This window comes from Calonectris borealis, chromosome 16 (assembly GCF_964195595.1).
Source record: "Calonectris borealis chromosome 16, bCalBor7.hap1.2, whole genome shotgun sequence".
In the NCBI taxonomy this organism is placed as follows: domain Eukaryota; kingdom Metazoa; phylum Chordata; class Aves; order Procellariiformes; family Procellariidae; genus Calonectris; species Calonectris borealis.
In genome coordinates this window covers 2,144,763-2,167,719 of record NC_134327.1, presented here as the reverse complement: position 1 = coordinate 2,167,719, position 22,957 = coordinate 2,144,763, and the positions used below count along the sequence as shown (strand labels likewise).

Genomic DNA, 22,957 nt, shown 5'->3' with positions numbered 1-22,957 from the left:
ATACCCACCTTTTGGTTCTCAGTACAGACATTTGATAAAAATAGTAGGAGACTGGGATAATGAAGAGCAAGAAGATAAAAGTTTACCTGAAAGCTATGAAATACTTTCAGAGAACATCCTTCTACCATGGAAGGAAAACATTCCCATGTTTGGGAAACATACAGAAGCATGTGCCTTTCAGTGTGTCCCAAAGATGGAGGGAAGGAGGAAAAGGAAGGATGGAAGGGATGAAGGAAGGAAGGGAGGTAGGAATGGAGGAAGAAGGGAACTGAAGGAAGGATGGAAGGAAAGAGGACAAAAAGAACAAAGGAAGGGAGGAGGAAAGGAAAGGGAGGGCAGAGAAAGCAAGGGAAGTAAGAAGTGAAGGAAAGAGGGAAGGAAGGGAGAGGGTGGAAGGAAGGAGCAAACTTTGGGGTGTAGCTGCTTGTGCTGTTCCTCCATGTCTGAGAATCTGGAGACCTGTGACTATCTGAATACTAATTTTATTCTTTCATAAATAAATAAAAAAAATTCTTTCCTCAGAAAATATGGACTAAACATGTTTTGACAGATCCTTTTAGTTCACCACTGAAAACAGTAGGCATGTATTTGCTGTTAAAAGATATCAGAAAGGAAAAAAAATTTTTTAAGAAATAAAAGCCCTTTCTAAGGTGACAAACTGTAAGGAGGAGGAAGAGGTTTTAGAGGCGAGGTTTCTAACACTCGCTTTCATCAGAGCTAAAAGCATTTGGTAGGATTTGGCTTTTTCCCCCATTATCTGTACAGTCAGAATTTAATTTGATTGAAATGGCTTTTTGCAGAACATAACAAGCTTCCACCTAAACTTTGTCTTTCCGTTGGCCTCTGAAGAAACCAGCCTCACAAGCACAAAGGTAGCTGCTGCTGCAGCCTTGGAGCCAGCAGGTGGTTTGGGTTTCTAAGAAGGTCTCAGAGCTGGATCAAGCTGAAGAGCCTGCTTTGCTCAAGAGGCAAGATGGAGAGCAATGGGCCTTGGAAGATGGAAAAACCTTGGGATACATGTGTCTGCACCAAATCAGATCTGAAAACAGAATGTCCTCAGTACACACCCAACATAGATGCCATGAAAATAGTATTTGAAGATAAACTGGAGCGCACACAACTCCCTTCTGCCAGCCCAGAGGCACAGAGTCCTTCACCACTCCTGTGTGCAAGGTCTGTGGTTACAGGCATGCCTTATTAATACTGGGGGTGCTTCCAAGCACCAGGATTTATCTAGTTTGGGGGCTGAGCAGAAAAATGAGCATTTACAGCTATATAAACTATATGGAAATATCCAATGAATCCTGTTTCCTCCTTATAATGTCTTTGTTTAACACATGTAATTGCTAACTAAGTGAAACAGAGTTATGCCATCCAGTTGAGCAGTTGCACAGACCTGTAAAGAAATGCTGGCATCAGATTACTGTGGCACTCCTTGTAACTACACCCCTACAAACAATGTATATACAGCTTTGGTATTGGTGCAGACAGGCAGAGAATTGGTGTTTGCAGTATTCCTCTAGAGTCTCCACGTCGATCGCATCATGGCTGGCTCAGACAGGGCTCCCTGTCTAGGAAGGGAAATTTCTGAGCTGTGCAACAGGGTATGAATGCGGGAAAAGGCAACAAGCGCGAGCAAAATGTCACTAAAGCTCATCTGCTTCTTCCTCAGCACTCTGATTGCACCAAATCTCACAGGTAAATCACTAAAATATCTTCAGTTGATTTAAGTCAGAAGACGAAGGGGTTGTGAGAAACAAAAAGTCTTTTGTCCTTTTGTTAAAGATGCCGCTACAAAACTTAAGCCAAATACTATGAGGTCAGGTGATCTTGAATTTTAATTCTTTGTCTAAAATTAATACTAGGATAAGCAAATGAAAAAGACAATCCATAAATTCTATGTTCTGCAAGTCAATTCTGAAATCTAAAGGGGACTTTCAGTTTGAAGGAAATTAACTTACTAATACTGTATTTGTCTCTGCTCTTTTGCTGCTCTGTGAGAAATTGAACTTTGGAGTCCTCTTTTAATGCTGATCTCTTTGAGCACAGGGGATGTCCTGCCTGTGGAGCGGATGCAGGGTCAGAGAGGAAGGGTATAAAGTGGTAATGAATAGCTCAAAATGTTCACTAAGGGTCTCCTTTACCCTGGGAGGAGGTTGTGCAATTTGTAATCTGCTTCTCCAAGTAAATGCTAGGCTCCAAACACATCTTCTAGAAGGAGTTTGGCCTCAGATCTCCTGACTACACTTCAGTGTTTTTGCGATGGTCAGTCCTCTAGAGGGCAAACATGGCTTGCCAGCGTGCTCGGATTTTGCTCAGTTCTGTCTCTCCAAATGTGCTATTTTAGCTCTTGAATTCAGGTTGTGTCTTCCTTCATTTTGTTCTCTGCCTCAGAAAAAATAATTTTGTAGCTTCCTTGGCCAGGAAAACACTTTGGATCATTATTTATAGTTTTTAGTTGCTAGGTATGGAAACCACTGACTCGTCGTCAAGTTGCATATGGTCTGAAAGTTTATTCTGTGGAATAGGGAAGATTATGACAAATGTTTTTTAAAAGATGGCAGCGCTGGGCAACTATTCTTTAAAGAAATTTGGTTTTATTTTTTCTGTATTTTTGTTTAAGGCCTGGCTAGTTGTGTGATGTTTCTGCACAGGAGTGATGTTGCCTGTGTGTGTCGTGACTGCCAGCCTTGCTCAGCCGCATACTCATCCAATTTTGTCTTCTACACTGTGACAGACAGTAGGAGAGAAAGGTGGGATAACTTACACTGTGTCCTTCATCCTCTTTGCCTTGACCTGAAATATGAAAATTTGTGTCCTAGTCTCCTTTTTGAGCAAAGAACATTTTTTGATTGAAGGCTTATTCTAAATCTGCCCCTGTGGTTGCGCAGAACAGACACCAGGATAGAAAGCAGTGTGGTTCCCATCTAGGCCAGGAGTCCACGCTTTGTATCCCGGGTGCTGGGGAGAAAAAGAGGCAAGGGGGTACATACTAGGCTCTTGCCTTTTGCAGTCAGTTTGTGCAATCGGCAAATGAGGGAGGGGAATTAGAGTTATAGCCAAAGAGATTGTTTAGCATAATTTATTATTGTTGTCTAAAATGCTATGTTTCTAGGAGTTCAAGATGTACAGCTTTCATTTTCACCATTTAGCTTACAAAGAAATTCCTTTAGCTTTTTGGGGTATTATAGACATTACTCTATTTTCTTGTCACCTATATTTAGAGTTCAGAATTCCCTTGTCAGATTCCCCTTCACTGAAATTTCCTCAAATGCAGAGAGGCAGACCATGCTCGAAGATAGAAGCAGCTGGTGACATTGTTGTCCTCCAGATTAGAAAAAGGAGATTAAATGGTACAATGCTTGGAAGTTAAAAGACAATGCTTATTAGCACAGCAGTAAGGAAGGATTTCTCAGCCCTGTACATAAAATTTTAAGGGACATGCCAGAAAAAGCACAGATGAGGGAAAGCACTTTTGAACACTATGCAACACTGATTCTGTTTTTTCTTGTGTTTGTTGAGCCCCTGAAAGGAGAGGCTATTATGGTAATTTTATTAATATTTTTGCAGTGTTCACTTACATTTAACAGTAAGTAGTGGTGATAGTAGTGATGAATTAACAGCAAGCAATGATGAAGTAGTAGTGATGAAATATTATTGTTTCTATATTCACAGAGAAAGAAGGGTATCAAAATCTATCCCAGAGCAATGGAATTTTATCAGGGTTTATTTAAGGCATTCCAAACTGAAAAATAAGACACACAAATGTACTGGACTTGATAATGAAAATGTTTTTTTTTTTAATTTTAAGTTTAACACAAAGAGGAGAAAAATGTTAAATGAGAAGTCATCACCATTCTAAATGGAAATCCATTCTTTGTGTAACAAATGAAATGGAATATACTGTTGATCGGGTAGGAGGCAAAAATACTATTTACAGATAAAATCCAGACATGTCTTTTCTTTGGCATGACTGGAGATGTTGGGGTAAGAGTCAGTACCCTGGCTTGAAAGACTCTAGTTTGGCTTTTCCTGTGAGGCTATTTACATATTGCTTGTGAATCCAAAATCAAATGGAAGTGGTACACAGCCCCGGGCTAACAGCCTTCTGGGTCCTGCCTGCTCACTCTATCCAGTTGTTTCCTGCACTTTGTATGATTGTTGTTTCTTTTCCCTTCAAAATGCATAGACCAGAGTTAATGGAGTATTTTAGTACTGAAACAACGTACTTCCCTGTTTATACTCGGTGCTTTCACTGTTTATGTAACCTAGAATTGTCTCTTCTCCCAGTGTGTATTTGCTTACAATTGTTTTGTGGGCTGTTGCAACAGATGGATTGGAGAAACCATGAATATAATTTGTTTGTATATGAAACAGGATACCTTATGTCTAGATCAGCAATATTTTAGAAGAGGATGAACCTCTCTTCTGAACTACAGTTTTCAGCATGGCTCTGGGTCCCAGGCAGAAATCAGGGAAGTGCATCATTGTTTTTATTGCTCAGGGACCCCATTTAGTTTGTGTACTGGATGCAAAGATTTCAAGTTTTAGCTTTACACCTTTTTGATTCAGTCCTGAGAGCTGTCCATTGTGTTTGCAGTAGGGCATGGTTATGCAGTTACAAACATCTCTGTATATACAATCAAGTGAGACATACTAAAGCTGAATCGTAAGTTTCACTTTAGTGTATTTGTTATTTAATTATTTAACCTTACAAGCACAAAATCTTATAATTTTTACATGTAACAGCTACACACACGCACATATATATATGTATACTTATGCCCACACAGATACCTGTTTCTGTATTCTTTGATTATGAAAGGTAAAGAATATCTTTCTCTAGAGGTGCAGTTCCCTTCGTCTGAAGGCAGATGTCCAAACTACTGCACCATTCATGTGAACTATATGTCCATAACACTATACCCCACCACCACTGTCTTACCTGCAGTGCTGGTGACTTAGTTTTCCGATACTAAAATGCAGACACTCCATGACACTGAGTGAATAGCTGCGGTGTGCTATGGCTTTGCCACAGAAGGTATGTGGCCCTGTAAAAATCAGCAAATATGCTCTGTAGATAACACACATGAGTATTAGGTTCTTATATATCTTCTTTTTCTTGGAGAGGAGTTCTTGTGAGTGGGAGGGTTTGTGCCCATCCTGAATCTATTAATACCAAAAAGAAACTTAAATCAGTGAACTCCTTTTTTTTATAGAGACACATACACTGTCATTAGGCCCAGAGTTTTTCCTAATGAAAGGAAGAAAGAAACCTTAGTGTCTGTATACGAACTTTTGTGGTTCAGCTGAAGTGAGATGTCAGGTCTCACTGTGCCAATAGAAGAGTCACTGGTTTTGCCAGCAAAGCGGGAAAACAGTGTACTAAGCTAAGCATAGCCAGGAAATGAAGATTGGTCTCAACCAGATACAAAATAATCTTTGGGCCATGAAAAAGCAGATAGTCCAACTCAGAACTATCTTCTTCTTTTAAAATTGGTTTCTAGACAGTTTAATAAGATAGGGTCCAGTATTGTTGAATAAAAATAAATATATATACAAAAAATCCTAAAGTCACAGCCTTAGAAAATTAGGAAACACTCCAGTGCAGTTCACCTCTGTTCAGACCTGGAACATGATTGTGTGCATGAGTCATGTGGAAAAACTAGTGTCTGATCATGTAACTGAAGTCTGTTAGATAATTCACGCACTTAGGTATGCCAACTCCAATTAACATGGGAACCAAGAGTACAAGGAAAAGTAGTAGCAAACAATCTAAATGTTGAGAAGCATGGAGAATACAAGAGACCAAATGGTGGTTGAGCTGCAGAGTGAAGGTCAATAAAGACTTTTTTTTTTTTTTGAAAGACAAAAGGTGCCTTGACAGTAGTATGGATCCCCAACTGGACAGAAGCAATAGAACTGCTGATATGGCAGACAGTGACTCTTCTGCTATCTAAATGTCAAGGAAGAAAGCTTCTCATCCCATAGATATCTGACTTACAGTTTAAAGAACAGCCGAGCATTGTGTCAACAGATCCATATAACTTATGCCAAAGAATCATAAAAGAGTTGACATCAAGGCTCTTCACATCATTAGTGATTTTATAAAGATATGATTACAGGGAATATTCTAAGAGCAGAAAGAAGTCCGATGTTGTTCCAATGCTTTAAAAGAATAATCAGCATGAAAACATTGCTCATGGACTTGTCAACCTGGTTTTGATCCTGGGTACAACAACTGACATTAACTGGGTAACTTTGTAAACACAGCCTAAAAGAAGACACCCTCTTTTAATGACAGTTAAAGACTAATGGAAGATAGACCTTGTTAAGTGAAATAGATGTAATTAAAAAAAATAATTAGGAAATAATCTTTAGGTAACATAGATATATTGTGGTAGAACAGTTACCTTATTTCTGGGAGAGTGTTGAAATGACCACTGCTACACTGAGTTGGTTGAAACTGCTCCATCCATTCCTCCCTTCCAATGGTTCCTTGGAAACCATTCCCTGCTGAGCAGAGAGAACGTAATTTTCCTGGGGCTGGAAAGTAGCACAACAAAGAGAAGTCTGTTCCCATAGTGTAGTGCAGGATGTGCCTGTGGGGAATTCTGCGTTCTCTGCTCCAGTCCAAGCACTGCTAAGGATTTTACATTAAGATGCCATAGGATAAAATTAACTACACTGTAGGTATCATCCCATACTTATACTTTAATGATCTCAGAGTAATGTAATAATTTCATTTCTAGTCCATTGAATAAGTTTATTCTATTAAGAGGTACTTTGATTACAGCCTACAAGCACTTAAATTGTTAGAATCCTGCAACATGAAAAAAGCTGTACTAGAGCTAGGATCTTCTACAGTGTTCAGTCCAGTCAAGCATGGAAAGAAATATCACATTTCTAACCATGACATCCATTGGAACAGTCTATAGAGTGCAATAGAGTATCTGTTACTTGACTTCATTAAATCAAATTGGATGGCTTTATAAAAGCTTGACCTTTTCTCACTGTTTTACTGATACAATGAAAAACACTGAAATAATGAAAAGGCATGCTTTGCCCTTCTGTAAGCAGTGCCAGCCTAACTGCTCTGTCGTTTGCTCTTTGGTTGTCATTTCTTCTTCTCTGTAAAATACTTTCAAACACTGAAGTGACAGTAGTGAAATGAAGAGTGTGTATTTCTGATGCAAAACACAGTTTTGCACTATTTTTCTAAGCTTTTTTCCTAGTATATTCATATACCTTTTTTCTTTCTTTCTTTTTTTTCTTTTGCTGGGAATTTTAGGTGAAGATGCTTTGTTGCCAGCACCTCAGAACATCTCCATTCTTTCTATCAACATGAAACACTTCTTAACTTGGAGTCCTGTGATCGTCGAGGGAGAAACTGTGAGATACTCTGTGGAGTTTCAGGGGTAACTTCTGTTTTTTTCTTCTTCTTTGCTCTTTGAACACTGTTTACTTAGACTTAAAATCCTGCACTGTTTGGATGTCTTGAGCACTATTCAGTTCCCAAGCGTAAGAGAAGTTTGATACTCCAGCACTGTTGATCACAAGTGGGGGAAAAAAATCCTTTTGCTCCAATTCTGAGACTGTTTACAGGTTAATAGATACCTGAGTAATCTAAGGTGTGCATTAAGCCTACATATGAAAACTGCCTCTGTCCAAAGAATTCAAAAGTTAGGAAAATTAGCAACAGTTTATTTAGAAGAGGAAAGAGAAAACATTTGAGATTTATTCAGTGTTAATCTTTTAAACGGGTTTCTGCTACATCTTGAGTTTGGTTTGTGTCACAGTATGGCTTTGGAATTCTGTTTTCCCAGGGATGATCAAGTCAAGGGAGTGGGCAGGATTTGATGCATCAACACTGCGTTGGCTATCCCCACCTCCTACAATATCATGCCGCATTTGGCTCATGAACAAGCTGGCTCTGGGAGATTTTCTCTAGATAAGATCTAAAACACACCCATACTGGTTTCATATACTCCTGGTATTCCAGCCCCAATGTATCCCAGTACTGGTTTTACCTGGAAAGAACTAGCAAACAGCCTTAGCCCATGTCACAGATATATCTCCTATCAGACTGTTGCCTGTCGGCTTTCTTTTCCTCTCCTCAGGGAGTATGAACGAGAGTACGCCAATGAGAGCTGGATTCCCATCTGTGAATGTTCACTCATCACAGCCACAGTGTGTAACATCACAGAGGATATCTCAGCCACTGTGGCCTATAACCTGCGTGTAAGGGCAGACGTTGGTGCTAGCAGATCAGAATGGGGCACCCTGAAAGGTTTCTTCAATCGCATTACAAGTGAGTCCTGCTATTTGGCTTAAGCTACATCGGTCGTGTTAATTTCTCAGAGTTTGGTGTTGAGGGATTCCTCATGTGCACGTTTGTGTACTGTGCATGTCACACAAAGCACGTAAACACACAGAGTACATCCTACTTCTCAGCTTCTCTCATGCTGCGTTGGGATATTTCACTCTTAGACAGTTCTTGGACATGAGTTCCTCCTGAGGCAGGGCCAAATTTACCAGGGCTTGAATTTCAAGGACTTCAAAGATAGGTAAGAAGACTCCAGGCGTTTCTTTTGGCAAGTTGGCCACTCTTGCCCCTGATTTCGCAGAGTTCTGGTCAATCAGGGTTGCTGTCAATGTTCCATCTAGTCTGTGTCATCTAGTCACTTCTGAGGGTCCAGAACCTGACCCTATGGAAGCACTTACTCTAGAAACCAGCCATCTCACCCTCTATCTGCCTCATGCTGTCCTGGGAACCCTGCTCCCTTCCAGACATGATTCCCTCCTCCCATGTTGTCAGGTACATGAAGTAACCTCAGAAGAGGAGAGAAAAATGGAAACCGTAGCATTGCTGCAGTCCTAGCAATGCAGGGTATTTTCTCCATATCCTTCCAACTCCTGCAAAGCTTGAGGCCCAGCTCAACCCAAGGATCATGTTGCAGCCTAAAATTAGCATACTATTTCCAGCGTTCCACTGGAATCATTACCTCTGTTCTCTGCCATGTAGTCAACTGCTTTCAGCGACAGAAACTGTAGTGGAAAACCTCTGTTGAGGTCACTATTGGAGTGCAACTCTCAGTCTGCGATGGGCAGCAGTCATCAGTTTTAGCCAGGGGAGAAATTGCCTGTCCAAGGCCAGAGTTGACCCTATCTTAAACCTTCATCAGTCATGGAAGTTATCTACTACTTCATGAGTGAGCAGTCCTCACTCATACAGAGCACTTAGCCAAAGCAGCACCCGCAGAAGTGCCACCTAAGTGTGGCACACTTGTGAGTGTGTCTCTTGGTGTGGAAGTGTTTTCTAGATAGTGCTTTAGATGAAAAATCCTTTGCTTTTCCAGGAGTTATGGTGGCACAGAGTTAAGCCGTGAAAAATCCTTTCCTTTGCCAGCAGCTATGGTGGCGCAGGGTTGAGCCACAGACCACACTGTCAGGCAGAGACAGGGGAAGGATATTACTTAGCTTGACCCTCTTCATGAAGAAAAGCAGCAACTTTCTTATGGTACAGTGAAGTATTTGACAGCTTGGTCCTGTGTCTTAGAGACCTCAATACAATCCTCTGGCTAAGCTGTGAAAATTCAGAGGATACAGCTTGCAATGGGCTGCAATATGAATATGCATATATGGACAAATGTTTAAAGGAGAAAGAAAAGTCACTGTAAGTTCTTGTACTTACACATTTTTACTGCTCACTTTCCCTTGTCTCTGCTTTTGCATCTCTTAGGAAACCTGGCATTGAGTCTGAGAGGAACTAAGGAATTCAAACCACAGCCCACAGGTTCCATATGTGGTTCATAGACAGTTAGGGCATTAGCACAGCCAACAGTACTTCTAGACTAAAAAAGTTCCAGTGTCAAAGCCTTAAGTGTAGATATACATAAAGTATGATAACACATGGAAAAGACTTTTAAAAGATCTTCCTAAAACTAACAATTTAATCAGTCTTACTTCTTCATTTATCAAAATTCAGATAGTTAGTTAGTATCCAGTGTGCCAACACAGATAAATATAAATGCTCCTGTTCGGTTAGTAATTGCATCTTGCAATGTCCATTTGTTAATACATTAGCCCAATATTTGTTTTTAACCTTCAAATGATGCTATCACTTTTTTTATTTTGACACATCATGTTAAGCAGATTCTCAGCTTTTAATTTAAAAGTATAAAGTAGTTTTCCAGGCCTCCCATTTGTGGCACACTCATCATGAACATACTTGGATTTTATGTTTTCTTATTGCTCAGTATGCATGGCAATTCAATGGATGTAAGAGTAAATTCTATTAAGAACATCTCTTCTGTATGTTCCTATACATTGCTCTTCTTCCTTTCTTGAAAGCAAGGAGGGTGAAAGCAGTTTCAGCTACAACAGAGTGGTAAAGAATGGCATACATAAGTAGCACAAATATGATCTCTGTGCTGCCTTGATTCCCGATTCACAAATGTACAGTGTGTAGTTTCGTACATGCTTGATTGATTCTGATTGTTTCACTAATATTCCTCAGACTGAACAAAGCTTTGAATATCAAAGTAAGCATGAAGCAAATCACCTACAGATTTACTTGCATACATTTACAAGAACTTAAGTCACAACAGGTCATCAGCCCAAGTTTATCTAAAACCATGTAGATACTAAAGGAAAATCAGGATTCATGTGAAATACCAGAGTTATCCTGAGGCTCAGAGGCTCATATTGCTTTTTCCTTCACCTTTGAGTAACTGCCAAAATTCCCATGAAGAAGCAGTGGTTTCACAGCTCCTGTTCTGTATGTTAGTGCTAAGCTAATGCCCAGGAGCAGAAGAACTGGCCTGATCTGGTGTCTCAACTTCTGGTCGCCCAGCTGGTTGATCACACGGGACCCTCAGGCCAGACACTTCCTCCACTGGAGATAATTCAAAACCTTTCAAGTTCTGTGCAATTCAGCTATTGCCAAACTCCTGTTTGCAATGCCAGTCATGGTCCTCCTCCTGCTCAAAGTCAGCTGCAATATCTAGACATACTGGGAGGTAGGGCAGAGAGAAATTTCTGCCCTACTGAATCAACCAGCTATTATTCCAGATTAACGTTGCTGTGCTCACAATGGCAGCTTCTTCTCTTCTCCTAGCTGGGAAAGGGAAGACAGTTTTTAAGGGTTGCCTCTGGTGTGATAATGGTGCTCTCTCTGTGTTGGCAGCTTCCCTGACCCCACCTCTGATGAAGGTCATAGCAGATGGGTATCATTTACTAGTGGAGCTGGAAGACATGGGGCCTGCCTTTCAGTTCTGTGTTCTCTATTGGAAGAAGGGCCAGGAGAGTAGGGTGAGTTTTACCCTCGGGTTTTGGGCAATAACAGAGAGCCCACATACTTCGAGTGAAAGCATACAGACATTGCCCAGGGCCTGTTTGCCAGTCCAAGCTCCTGCTGTGAGGCTGGAGGACATGCCTGGAGTCAATGTGCCATATTCCTCTGCCCATACCAGTGGGTTGCTCTTACCTCCATGGAGAACCTTGTCTGTTCCTTCCACATTTCCTTCTCTGGGAAGAGGAATCGGAGGAATCCCCTCAGAGACCTCAACTATTGAAAGAAACCAGAAGTCAGGAACTGAAGGTGTTTGTGCTCACCTTCTTCTCTGAACATCATTTGGTTTACTCAGACTAAGATTAAGGTGTCACACTGAGGTGCTGACAAAGTTCTCTCAGGAGTTTTTTGTAAAACAGCTTGCCTGTGACAGTGAGCTGTAACTTGCTTAGCTGAGGGCATTGCTTACACCTGGGTAATACTGAAGCAGTGACAATTTGTGTTCCATTTGGGTCCTTCTGTTTTCATTAGACATCAATTTTATTTTTTTCTCCTGGGAACTTGGTGCTTCCATAGCACCTAAGAACATAAAAGCGTGAAAGCAGCCATATAAAGTCAGACCATGGGACCTTCAAATCCAGTATCTGCTCTCTGCCAGTGGGCAATGGAGATGACCAAGGAAAATAATAAGGAGAGGGCCTGTGTGTAATTACACTTAGATTATTTTCTGAGATTTCAGAGACATGACTGCAGGAAATTCCTGAGCCAGAACTGATATCATTAATAGCCCTTGACGAATTTTTGTTCAAGCCATGTAAACTTTAGCATGTATAACTTCCTGTAACCAGGAGTTCTGCAGCTTAACTGTTGTGCAGTCTAAATCTTGGTTTAGGAGAGGGAGAGAACAGTTATTCCCTATTCACTTTCCCCACCACTCTAATAGTTTTATATTGTGTGTCTCTTTCCAGGCCAAGGACTCCCAGCCTACTTAGTTGTTCCTTATGGAAGCCCTTCCAGCTCTTTTTGTCTTGACCAAGGTGGGCAGGGAGTAAACCTTCACAGTTCAAGGTGCAGGAGCACTATGGGTTAACACCATAGAATGAAACACATCTTCACACTCTTTTCTTTTCCCAGCAATTGTTAACATGTGTGACTACCACAGAGTTGACTATTCCATGAAACCTGAACCCCAAGTTCCTGTTTCTGATGGGGGATGCTCGACGTAAGGTCAAGTCACTGACTGTGTAAAAATGAAGGAGAAAAATTTTCATGAGCATCATTTCACATTTATCTGTGTTGAATTTCATTTGTCATTTTATTATAAGGTCCTCCTGCAGTTCTTCACAGCTGCCTGTCATCTTTACTATTCTGAAGTGGCTTTTTAGTGTTATTAGCATGTATCAGTTTTCATTTTTCTTCCAGATCATCTGTTGTAATAGAGTGGTGAGCACGGATCTGCATGGGTCTCCACCATGACCTCCTTCCACTCTGAGAAAGGATTAGCAACTTAACCATACAAAAGTTTTTCTGCTATCAGGAAGCAGCAGGAGCAGGGCTGCTCACTATGAGCAGGCAAGGCAGGAGCCAAGGGTGATCCCAGTGCAAGCAGTGCCCTCGCCAATGAGGCACAGACCCGCAGGATCTGACCACAGTGGGCAGAACCAGGTACTGGTAACAGGGTCCGTCAGCAGCCCCAGACAAGACAAGTGATGAACCAGGCCCAGGGTCCGTACAGGGATGCCAACCAGGAGCAAAAAGGAGATAGGACCAGAGACAGGGCTGGAAGACGAGGCTGCAATGTACTTAACAAGGGTCCATCCAGGAGACAAGCTAAGTACAATGTAGGTCGAAGGTCCATCCAGGAGACAAGTCTGGAGACAGGCACACCTCCTGCATAGCTCAGGCAGGAACCGAAGGTCCTGGGCTGAGCTTAAATGGGGCTCCTGGACCGTGGACAGGAGGGGGAAGGTGGGAAGGGGCCAGGCAGGGCTGGTCAGTGCCATTGCAGCCTGGTCTCTGCACTCAGAGCTCCGATGCCTTTTTATCCCATGGCTGTTAGCTTAATAGGCTTTTGAAATAGATCTTCTTGACTACCTTTTGGAAATCCAAGTAGACGAGATCAACCTTGTCCATGAGCTTTCTGACACTTTAGAACAAATAATATAGGTTTGTGTCTGCTTTCCTTTTACGAATGAAATGTTAACTGTTCTTCAGTAAATGATATTAATCACCTAAACATCAATTCCAAACTTCAGAATAGTTTCTACCAACTGGACCATCACAAGCATCAGGTTTGCTGTTTAGTACATGTCCAGTTCTCTGCTGGGACTCTTTTAATTGTTTTTTTAATAATTGTCACATTTGACTTGTCTGATTTGAGGTTTTTGCAAGAGGTTACACACCCCAGGTAGTCACTGACCTGATTTTGTCCTTGAAATCTTCTCAAACTAATGGCCCTCAAGATCACGTTTCTGTGGAGAAGGATATTTTGACGGAGAGAAGGACTTGCCCTGCTAGGAGAGCCCTACTGGTTTGTTGGAGGTGGAGGTATGTGTGTGATGCTGGAGGCTGATCAGGCCTGCTGTGAGCGCATCTGCAACACAACAAGTATTAGGAGCAACTAGCTAATTGTTACTTGTCCTCTCATGACTGGGGAGACTGGGAATAGCAACTTCATTTTGCTAGCAGTTAATGGAGTCCTATTTATTGCAAGAAAATAATGTACTGGTGTTCATATGCTGTTTAAGTGTTACAGTTGCACACACCAAATTCGCTTGCTCCTCACTAGCCTAGTCCATCCCCTCTCTGTGCTCCAGAGTCCTGACCCAGCTCTCACACCCCTATCACAGCATGGGTTCTGGCACTTCTATCATATCATGCTAGCACAGGCATGATTTTGGCATCCCAGCAAAAACTCAGATCAGTCAAGACCTTACTCGGTCATCAAGCCCTTACACCAGGGGAGTAGGTCATGGTCTAGCGTTGTGGCCCAGCATCATCGTTATGCCTCTGACTCACAGCTCTTTCTTTCCATCCCCTCCTACCCTTCCAGACATGTGTGGTCTCATTCTGCACTCCACTGTGCTTCTTTGTCTGCTGCTTTTCTCCCTCTCTTCTGTTATGCACCCAATCCTCTCCGACACCTCCTGCTCCTATTACTTTCCTTCCTTTTTCTCCCAGTAAAGTCTGGGCTAGCATCATATTAAGACTCCTGTTCTCAGTTAGGTCCTTGCCCTATGTTCTGATGCTCTCTCTCCTGGGACTATGGCAGATGCAACAGAAGGTGGTGAAAGAGGTCAGCTCTGTGGTTCACCTGGACACCATGGAGGCAGGACCTGATTATTGTGTAAAAGCTCAGACGTACGTCGAGACGATCAACAGAAGCAGCAGCTTCAGCCAGACACAGTGCGTGAGGGCACAAGGTAACAGCCAGCCTTCCTTCCTACTCCCCTCATGTAGTCATGCCCAAGAAGGATAGCCCACAGCTCTTCTTTTTGTTTCCACCTGATATCTCCTGTCTTGTTTGCAAATGTGCTGCCCTTTTGTTCCTTGAGGGAGGTAAAAAAAGGAAGACTCAGGAGTGCAGCTGCCTACGCTGGCACTGGTATCCTTCCCTGGAGTGTGCCAACAAAGGATCTCACCAGGGTGGGTGGGAAGAGCAGCCGCAGAGGGTGCAGGCTGACTGTATTGAGTGGTTTGTCCTCACAGTCTCTCTGAGCAGTTTTGCTGCATCTGTTGTTTCTAGGTGGCAGATCCATGTGGCTGGTTACTGCCCTCATCTCCTCTGCTGGCTTTGCTGTGGCTGCTTTGACCCTGCCTTTCCTTACCTGGAAAACAAGTAAAATCTTTCGGTATTCCTGCTGCCCTGTTGCTGTCCTGCCAGAAACGCTGGTAACTTTTTTTATTGTACTTTATTGGGTTTTAGGGTGCTGGGTATTCATAGGAGCATGGGGCAGGCAGAAAAAGCAGACACATGCATAGGAAGCCTTGCTCATTCCAGTGTGATATGCTGAGCTGCAGGGGTCAAGCAGCCCACATGAGTTGGCTGCACGGCTGTCTCTGCCTTCGGCCTAGAGCCCTGAACAGGGAAGGTGCTCCTGGTGCTTGTGGGGAAGCAGCCTGGGAGGCATGGACTGACCTTCCCTGACCAGAACAGCTGTGTCGTTGGCAACACTGCTCCATGTCCCCTGGTACCAGCACTGAGCTTTTCAACTCCTTGGTGAGGAGAAACCAATCATCAAAAGCAGCCTCTTTTCTCACTCACTCAGGAGAAGTATGTTTAAGTCAGTAGCTTAAATGTGCTGTCCAGTTCAAGTGAGAATGCAAGCAGCACCTTTTGTGGCTGTGGGTTCCTGAGCACTGGATCTCTGGGCAGTTGTGGCAGGAAGGACGAGAGGAACGGTTTGTGGGGAAAAAGTACAAGACAGACAGACTAGCTCATCATCCTGAGGGTGTTTGAGTGAGTGCATTTGTTTTACAGAAAGTATCAGAGCCCCCTACCCAGCTGATACTGTGTGGCAGTGAAGAAGCTGAGCAATGTGACCTGATGGTGCATGTGATGCCCTCAGAAGAAGTTCTCCGACTGTGGATTCAAGAAACACTTTAGAGCACCCCAGAAAAAAACAGCTTGTGGAAACAGATGTTCTAAACACAGCTGGCAGATTGTGCCCCAGCCACTTTCCTCAGAGTGCCGATAAGTAACATTGTTTTCTCTGTGTCTAAAAACTGCTGCAAACCAAAGGTGTTGTATATGATGAGCATGTGGCCTGCTCTGGTTCTCTTCGTAGCATCTTCATCCATCTACGTAAAAAGCAAGTAAAGGTCAGGTGACAACTGCCAGTGTCTATACTTTCCCTCCATATCCATACCCATATCCAGACATGAGTTAACTCATGTTCCTTTTACCTCTGTCAGCCACACATGATGGTTCCAAGGCAGAGCCCACTCTTCAGCCACCGGGATTTCACCAGAGCAATAAATGTAGAGCCCAGTCCCTTAGTTCCAAACCATTTCAGCTGTGGTATTTTTGCCTCAGTATTTTTAAAAGAAATTAAGCAGCCAGTAAGAGCTTCTAACATGGCTAAACCAGCTGGAATGAGCAGGAAAAAAATTGCTTTTAAGGCTGCAGGCCCTGATCTGAGGTTACACTCTTTGAAAAGGATGTTGACAGTGACTGGACATAACATAATAACTTGCTGCATGTGACAGATAACAATGTATGGTGCCAACAAAACTTACAGACAGCGCCATGAGGGATGGCTGGGTTTCACCAGTGCTTAGGGGGGAGTGATGTGAGACACAGCCAGACTTCAAAGATGGTTGCAGGGAGCATTGAGAACCTTTTGGGGAGCAGAGCTTTGCAAGACCAGCAGCATCGCTAATATTGTATAGGTCCCAGATCACCTAGGCAGGGTGTCAAAAATAAAAAAGCTGGGTATGCATGAAGGAAAACTAGGACCTTTAGGAAAAAGATAATTAGGGGTGAATTGTTTAAATGAAAGGGGATTGGAGTAGAGAAGGGTAAGGAAAGGACAGAGAAAGGTAGGCTCAAGAAATGGGAAAAGGGACAAAAAGATGTGCAAATCATGTGGTCAGGATTGTCCCGGGTGCCTGCTGGGCATTGCTGTGGTTCAACACCACACCTGAAGCAGGACACTGACTATGTCACACAAGGCAAACCTGCTTCTGTGGTCAGGAGGGCCAGGATGAGGGGCAACTGGAGTGCTTATCTTGGCTAGCGGAGGAATATCAGGATGTATGGATCAAGCATCACAGCATTACCATGTTAGTGGCCATTCCAGGCCTGATGACATCATTATCTTCCAGATATCTTGTCCTCTTAAGGAAGGGAATTGCAAAAGACAAAGAGAAATTCCTTCTAAATACAAATAAAATATGGTTGTTGCGTATATTGCAATTATGGCTGTCACTTCAAAGAAAAGTAATTTATTACCTGTGAAGCAGAGACTTGTATTAGCAGGACATGAGAAGACTTTGAGCTGAAAAGCTTTTTTTAAAGCTATCAGTGGATCCAATGAAATGCAAGACATCTCTTTCTTAAAGAATGTGCTTTTTTAAATTTCATTCTTGCAATCTTGCATCAGGCCATCAGGTGGCAACAAAGCACCGTGAAAACAGTGGAAGTGACTCAGGACTATTTGTACCTCTGTGTTCTCCTGTCGAGGCAGTTCACGCCCTGGTTCCTGGCTAGCACCTCACTTTGCTGTTGCAGACCAGTGGCTTGTTTTATTCCTGTCTCGCTAGCTTCTGTCTGGACAATATTAGGATATAGTGCTTTGGAGTTAAATAGTAAGATTGGTACTGCTGAATATGTAGCAAATTACAGGGTGAGAAAATCTGTGCAAGTGTGAGCATTGAAGACTCAGGGTTGATTTTTAGGTTGTTGATAATTAACTGGGAAATGCCTAATTGCAAACAGCGATATGATGCTGGGCCCAGACAAGGAGATTTGGGAGCAAAGAGGAGAAGGGCATGTACATGGGCTGATGTGACAAGTGCTGAGAGGCCCAGCAGGTCTCACGCCCTCTCTGAACCGAGCTGGGGTGGCAGTGGGAGGCAACCAGTGACTGGCTGATTCAGGCAGCAGGCAGTGGAGAGCAATGGTTTTGTTGAGGAGGATAGTCAGCACAGAAGTGCACTCCCTTGCATGGCTATGGGTCTTTGTCAAACATCCCCTTAACCAGCTTTGCCCACTGCTTGAATTTTCAAGCCATAGCTTCCCATTACAGAGGCCTTGGTAGTAAAGCTGGTTTAGAGAGCTCCTGTGCCTCACATTTATCCTGATTTTATTCCCCATTGATTTGGATTAGTTCAGTGTCTTGGTTTCTAGTGTGCCCCACAGGGGTGTCCCCATAAAGGAAAATGTCCTCTTGCTTGTCCGTTCCATGGCTATAGGTCTGAAAAGCCTTAGCAGTTCCTCCTATTTCTTCTCCCCGACATTGTTGCGTTATGGCAGTACCAGCAATTTTTTAGGGATACAGAGAAAAGTAGGGAAAGAAAAGGCCCTTGAATGTGAAGGGCCTTTAAAAATTATTTTAATGCATATTTTCCAGGTGCATATTAAGCATGGAGCATATGTTTCTTTCTCACTTGCAATAACAGATTTTATGCCCTTCCTTATTGCCAATAAAGCAGTTAAACAGTTGTACAAAACTGCGCAGACAATCTTAAACAAAAGAAACACCTGAAAAAAATTCTTACAATGGGGACATGGAAGGAAATTGTTTAAGTGCTGCTGCTATCTTAGCAAGACCGTATTCAATTTGCATCAGCATATTCCAGTTTGTGTCTGTAGAGACTTGAAGCCAAATTTGAGATGCTGATTGAAAGTCCTGGAAAGCGTCTCACTTTGAAGTATGTGCTGCATTTTGTTAAGCCTGAAAATCATGGTATAGATCAAGAGCAACTCCTTTGCCATCCATGTATATAGTAGCACGGTGGCATTGGCGTAGGCAGCTGCCATCAGTCACTCCCTTTAGTTCATTTCTGAGCATTGCAAGAGTTAATTGTGCCTTAGCAGTCATGGCAACGGCTGCCTTTGATAACTGATTTTGCTCTCACGACCATGATACTACATTTCAAAGAAGGACCAGACAAGTAACCGCAAGCGAAGAGCAGTGTGTACTGATGAACTTTGCTCTGTTTCTGTCTGTTGATGTGGTAGTAAGTGGCTCCATTTCTTTCAAAAATATACTTCTTTTTTACTTTCCTCAAAAAATGTTGGATGAAAATAAAGCACAAACCTGCATCACTTTTTTGGTGATTTTTGTTTCTATGCTGCATGTAACCTGTAAGATGTGATTCCAAAAAAACCAACTTTTTCCTGAAGACTTTGTAAGAACAGAAGAACAGAAGAAATGCTGATAAGACTGGTTTTCAAAGAAAAAACAGTTCAGTCTATTAAATGCAGACCAGCATAAAGACTGTTGATTACATGAACATTTAAAGAGAGTTACATGGTATTACTGGGTTGACAAGAAAGCAAGGAATTCAATTATCTGTTCCATGACATTAACCGGCTGGAATATAGCCTAATTTTTCCTGTGAAGTGTATTTCCTTAGAAGTATATTACTGTTTGCAATTTTTAAGGGCTATACAGTCCAGCATTTCACTGTCCAATCACACTGAGATCTTCAACTTGATAGATTACCATTTTAAGTATTTTTTGCATTATTGTGGTATGTTTTGTCTCTTTAAAAGTTACCTTTTTTTCTTACAAAATCAAAAAGTAACCAAAATCACTACTTTGACTACAAATCGATTCAATTTCTTGTGAAGGTGGTACTGTGTCCTGCAAATGAAGTGCTACAAAGATAATAAACATCTAAACCACTGCAGATAAAGATGTTCATTGTTTAAAGAGTTTATGTACAGATGATTCTCTTGCCATTAAAGTACAAAACTGCAGAAACAGAAAATTACTCAGTTCAGGTCTCTTGTGGTCTTCTCAATAAACAGAACTATAAAAAAATTCAAAGTGACTAAATCAAGGTATAAAAGGAATTAAAAGATGGCAAGGTTAAGTGAAATTGCCCAAATAAATACTGCACACAGAGCCCTAATTTGGTTTCGTTCAGCCTATGGGCTATAATTTAGCTGTTACTACAGAAATGGCTACTTCTGAGTTTAATGTCCGTGATTCGCTCGGGATCAAACTGAGACCTTCGTTAACAGCCAAGGACATGCTCTCACGATGCAGGCCAGCAGGCAGTGATCCTACCCTGAAGACATCCTGTTCACCCCTACAGCCTTCAGTCCCAGAGCGAGGTGTGACAGGAGCTTGCACTTGCTTTACAGATCTTCAGCGCTGGAAAAAATGGAGAAATGAGGAAACTGCCAGCCTGAGCTTTCCTGATGCGGCTGTATTTAATGATGTTAACGGCTAACTTTGCCCGCACCAAGGTCTGTCATTCCTCACCACGGACCCAGGAGGAGAGCGACAGCTCTGCAAGGTGAGGTGAGCCGGCTGCGGGCAGCAAGGTGGGAAGGACTGCCGTCTCCCAACAAGGCGCAGCTCCCCCAATCCCCACACAAGAAGGTCTGGGGGCAATGACCGGGGTCAGGCCCAATCACTGGACAAGTCTGCAGTGATGAGGCTGGTGGGTCAGGACTGCAGCATCAAACACGGCCAGGCACAGACAGAGCTACAGCGTGGCTCTGGCAATGTCCAAGAGCCAGGGCTTGAACTCAAAGGCAGTTCCCGACAGAGGGGAGGTCCTGGCAAGGATTTTCACAGTCCTCTCGCACAGCAGTCTGATCCCAGGTGACATGGGTGCACCACAACAGAGCTGGCCTTGGACACAGGCCCTCCAGCCACTGACTCCAGGGGGTTTCTCAACCTCCTCTATAAGCAAGCTGAAGGACCTGAGTCTTCATTTTCCCTTGGGACATTAACAGCAATTGAATTTTTTTTTTATTTTTACATTATCCTTTATTTTTTTAACAGACATCTGAATCAAGAGCATGAGGTCTATTTAAAGACACAGCAGAGGCTTAAAGTAAATGCATTCCACCTGTCAAAAAAGACTTTAGGAAGAGCAGGGAAATGTTGGCATGGTGAAATAGCAAGGTGAGGGATGATAGTAAAAGCAATAAGGCATCCTTCAAAAACCTGAAGTCATGTCCAAATGAGAAAAAAAGGAGGGATCGCAATTTCTGTCTGATTGAATGTAAACACACAATAAATCAGGATGAAAAGAATTTGAGATACAACTTCCTACAAACATCTGAACTAATAATAGATCCTAGAAATGGTATGCTTGCCAGGGAGTCTACAGGGCCAACAGATGATCATGTATCAAAGGAACTCTCAGAGAAGTTAGAGCAATGGCAGAAAAACAAATTAAATTTGTAACAGCGTTGCTTACTGTGAAGGAGTTTATGAAGGTTCCCATGCTGAATCTTTATGCTGGTAAGCATAGGATTACCTTTCACAAGCGAATGTGCTTGGAATGTTTGTTCATTAGGAACAAAGTGGATAAATTACTCCAATTTCAGCCTGGAGTTCCTGCGTGTGGGTGGGAGATTTGCATACTAGCTGTGGTGCATAGCTCCTCATGTGATCCCAGGATAATGCAGGCTGGAAGAGACCTCAGGAGATCTCTAGTCCAATATCCTGCTCAGAGCAGGGTTACCTCTCGTGTCAGACCAGGCTGCTCAGGGCTTTATCCAGTCTGGGCTTGGAAACCTCCAAAACTGGAAACTGCACAACCTCTCTCAGCAACCTGTTGACCTTCTTGGCTTTCCTCATGGTGAAAAATGACAGAAAATATTTTAACAGAAATATTTTAACTGGGTGCTCTATATCTATATCAAATTATGCAGTCCATTTTGTGTTATGGATGTTGTATTAACATATGCAGAATATGTATGCTGTTTCACAGACTTCTGTGAAACCTGAATGGTTTGGAGACTACCAGTAGAGCATATGGTGGAGAAAATCGGGATCTCTTCAAAGATGCACCCAACCTTAGAGGCCAAGTGGAGAGGTGAACTGTTCCCTACCTAACACCTTGCAGGAAACTGAGAATAGAAAGGACTTTTCCCCATTCAAAACTCAGTCAAGGAAGGGGTTGTAAAAAGTAAATATTCATGATCAGCTGTGAGCCCGGAAATACAACCCCAGGTTCCCAAGATGAGCAGGCAGTCCTCATGCTACTGCTGAACTTTTTCCCTCCTGCAACTTCATTCCCATTTAAGTTCCCAGAAGATATATTCCATTTTTCCTTTGAACAATTGCACTTTCATTTTGCCCCCCTGCGAGGCCAGAGAGTTCACATAGTCCTGTGAAAGTGGTCTTTGATACAAACCAGCTGCAGCTCTATACTTTTTAACATATTGTGGTCTTCAAACCTATCACCCGCTTTTTAGATGTATAATCCCTATCTGTTCACTGCTGTGCTTTCATTCTGTTAAGTAGTGTCCTGCTCATTCTCCAGGTTGCTCATATATCTCATCCCTCCTGCTGCTATCCAGACAGGCTGATGGCTAACATTTTCCCTCTCTTTGCCAAGCCCTGGCCTTGACTCCCTCTTCTGCCATCTGGTACAACTTCATTGTTAATTTTGACATTGTTCCCATCGCTCTGCTGAGTTTGGTGCTACCTCAAATGTCCTGCAGTTTAGAGGATATCTCTCACCATCCCTGTGTGTCATTATGGGATAGTCTTACTCAGGCCTTCAGCAATTCTCTTATTGTCCATACAGTTTGGCATTTTCTTAGTCACTTCTGCATAATCATTCATTTTTCTTCCAACGCACTGTGAAATATTGTCCCCTGCTAGGCACAAGCTTTCTGTGCACCAGCCTGTCATCCGCCTGTTGACCTTTTCTCTTCCACTTGGAACAGTTATGCAATTATCTAGCTTTGCCGTGAAGAGAGATCTTTTCCTCTCTGTTTTGCTTTTACTATCGATTTTTACTTTTGTTACTTTGCCTTCGACTGTCTTCCCAGGGGGAAAGACTTCTGCTCAAATTGAGATTTGGCACCAGAATGTTTAAAATCTGCTTGCTGTATAAATTTGCTGTGTTCTGTAGCTTCTGTCTCAATGTCGACTGAATGCAGTATTTTGTAAAATTCAGCTTCAGCTTCTAGAGCCAAACTGACTGTCCTGCTTTCCTGTGGTTGCCAAACTTTGCATTCAC

At 42.5% G+C, this 22,957-nt stretch overlaps 1 protein-coding gene across 1 annotated transcript; it reads left to right on the top strand.

The window, feature by feature from the left end:
* Nucleotides 1-973: 973 nt before the first annotated feature.
* Nucleotides 974-15,899, top strand: IL20RB (interleukin 20 receptor subunit beta). Its single transcript, XM_075166039.1, is given in 9 exon segments — nt 974-1,187; nt 1,604-1,626; nt 1,629-1,698; nt 7,292-7,418; nt 8,121-8,311; nt 11,189-11,313; nt 14,565-14,715; nt 15,039-15,184; nt 15,774-15,899. Coding segments are annotated over 9 exon segments (1,173 nt in total).
* Nucleotides 15,900-22,957: the final 7,058 nt, after the last annotated feature.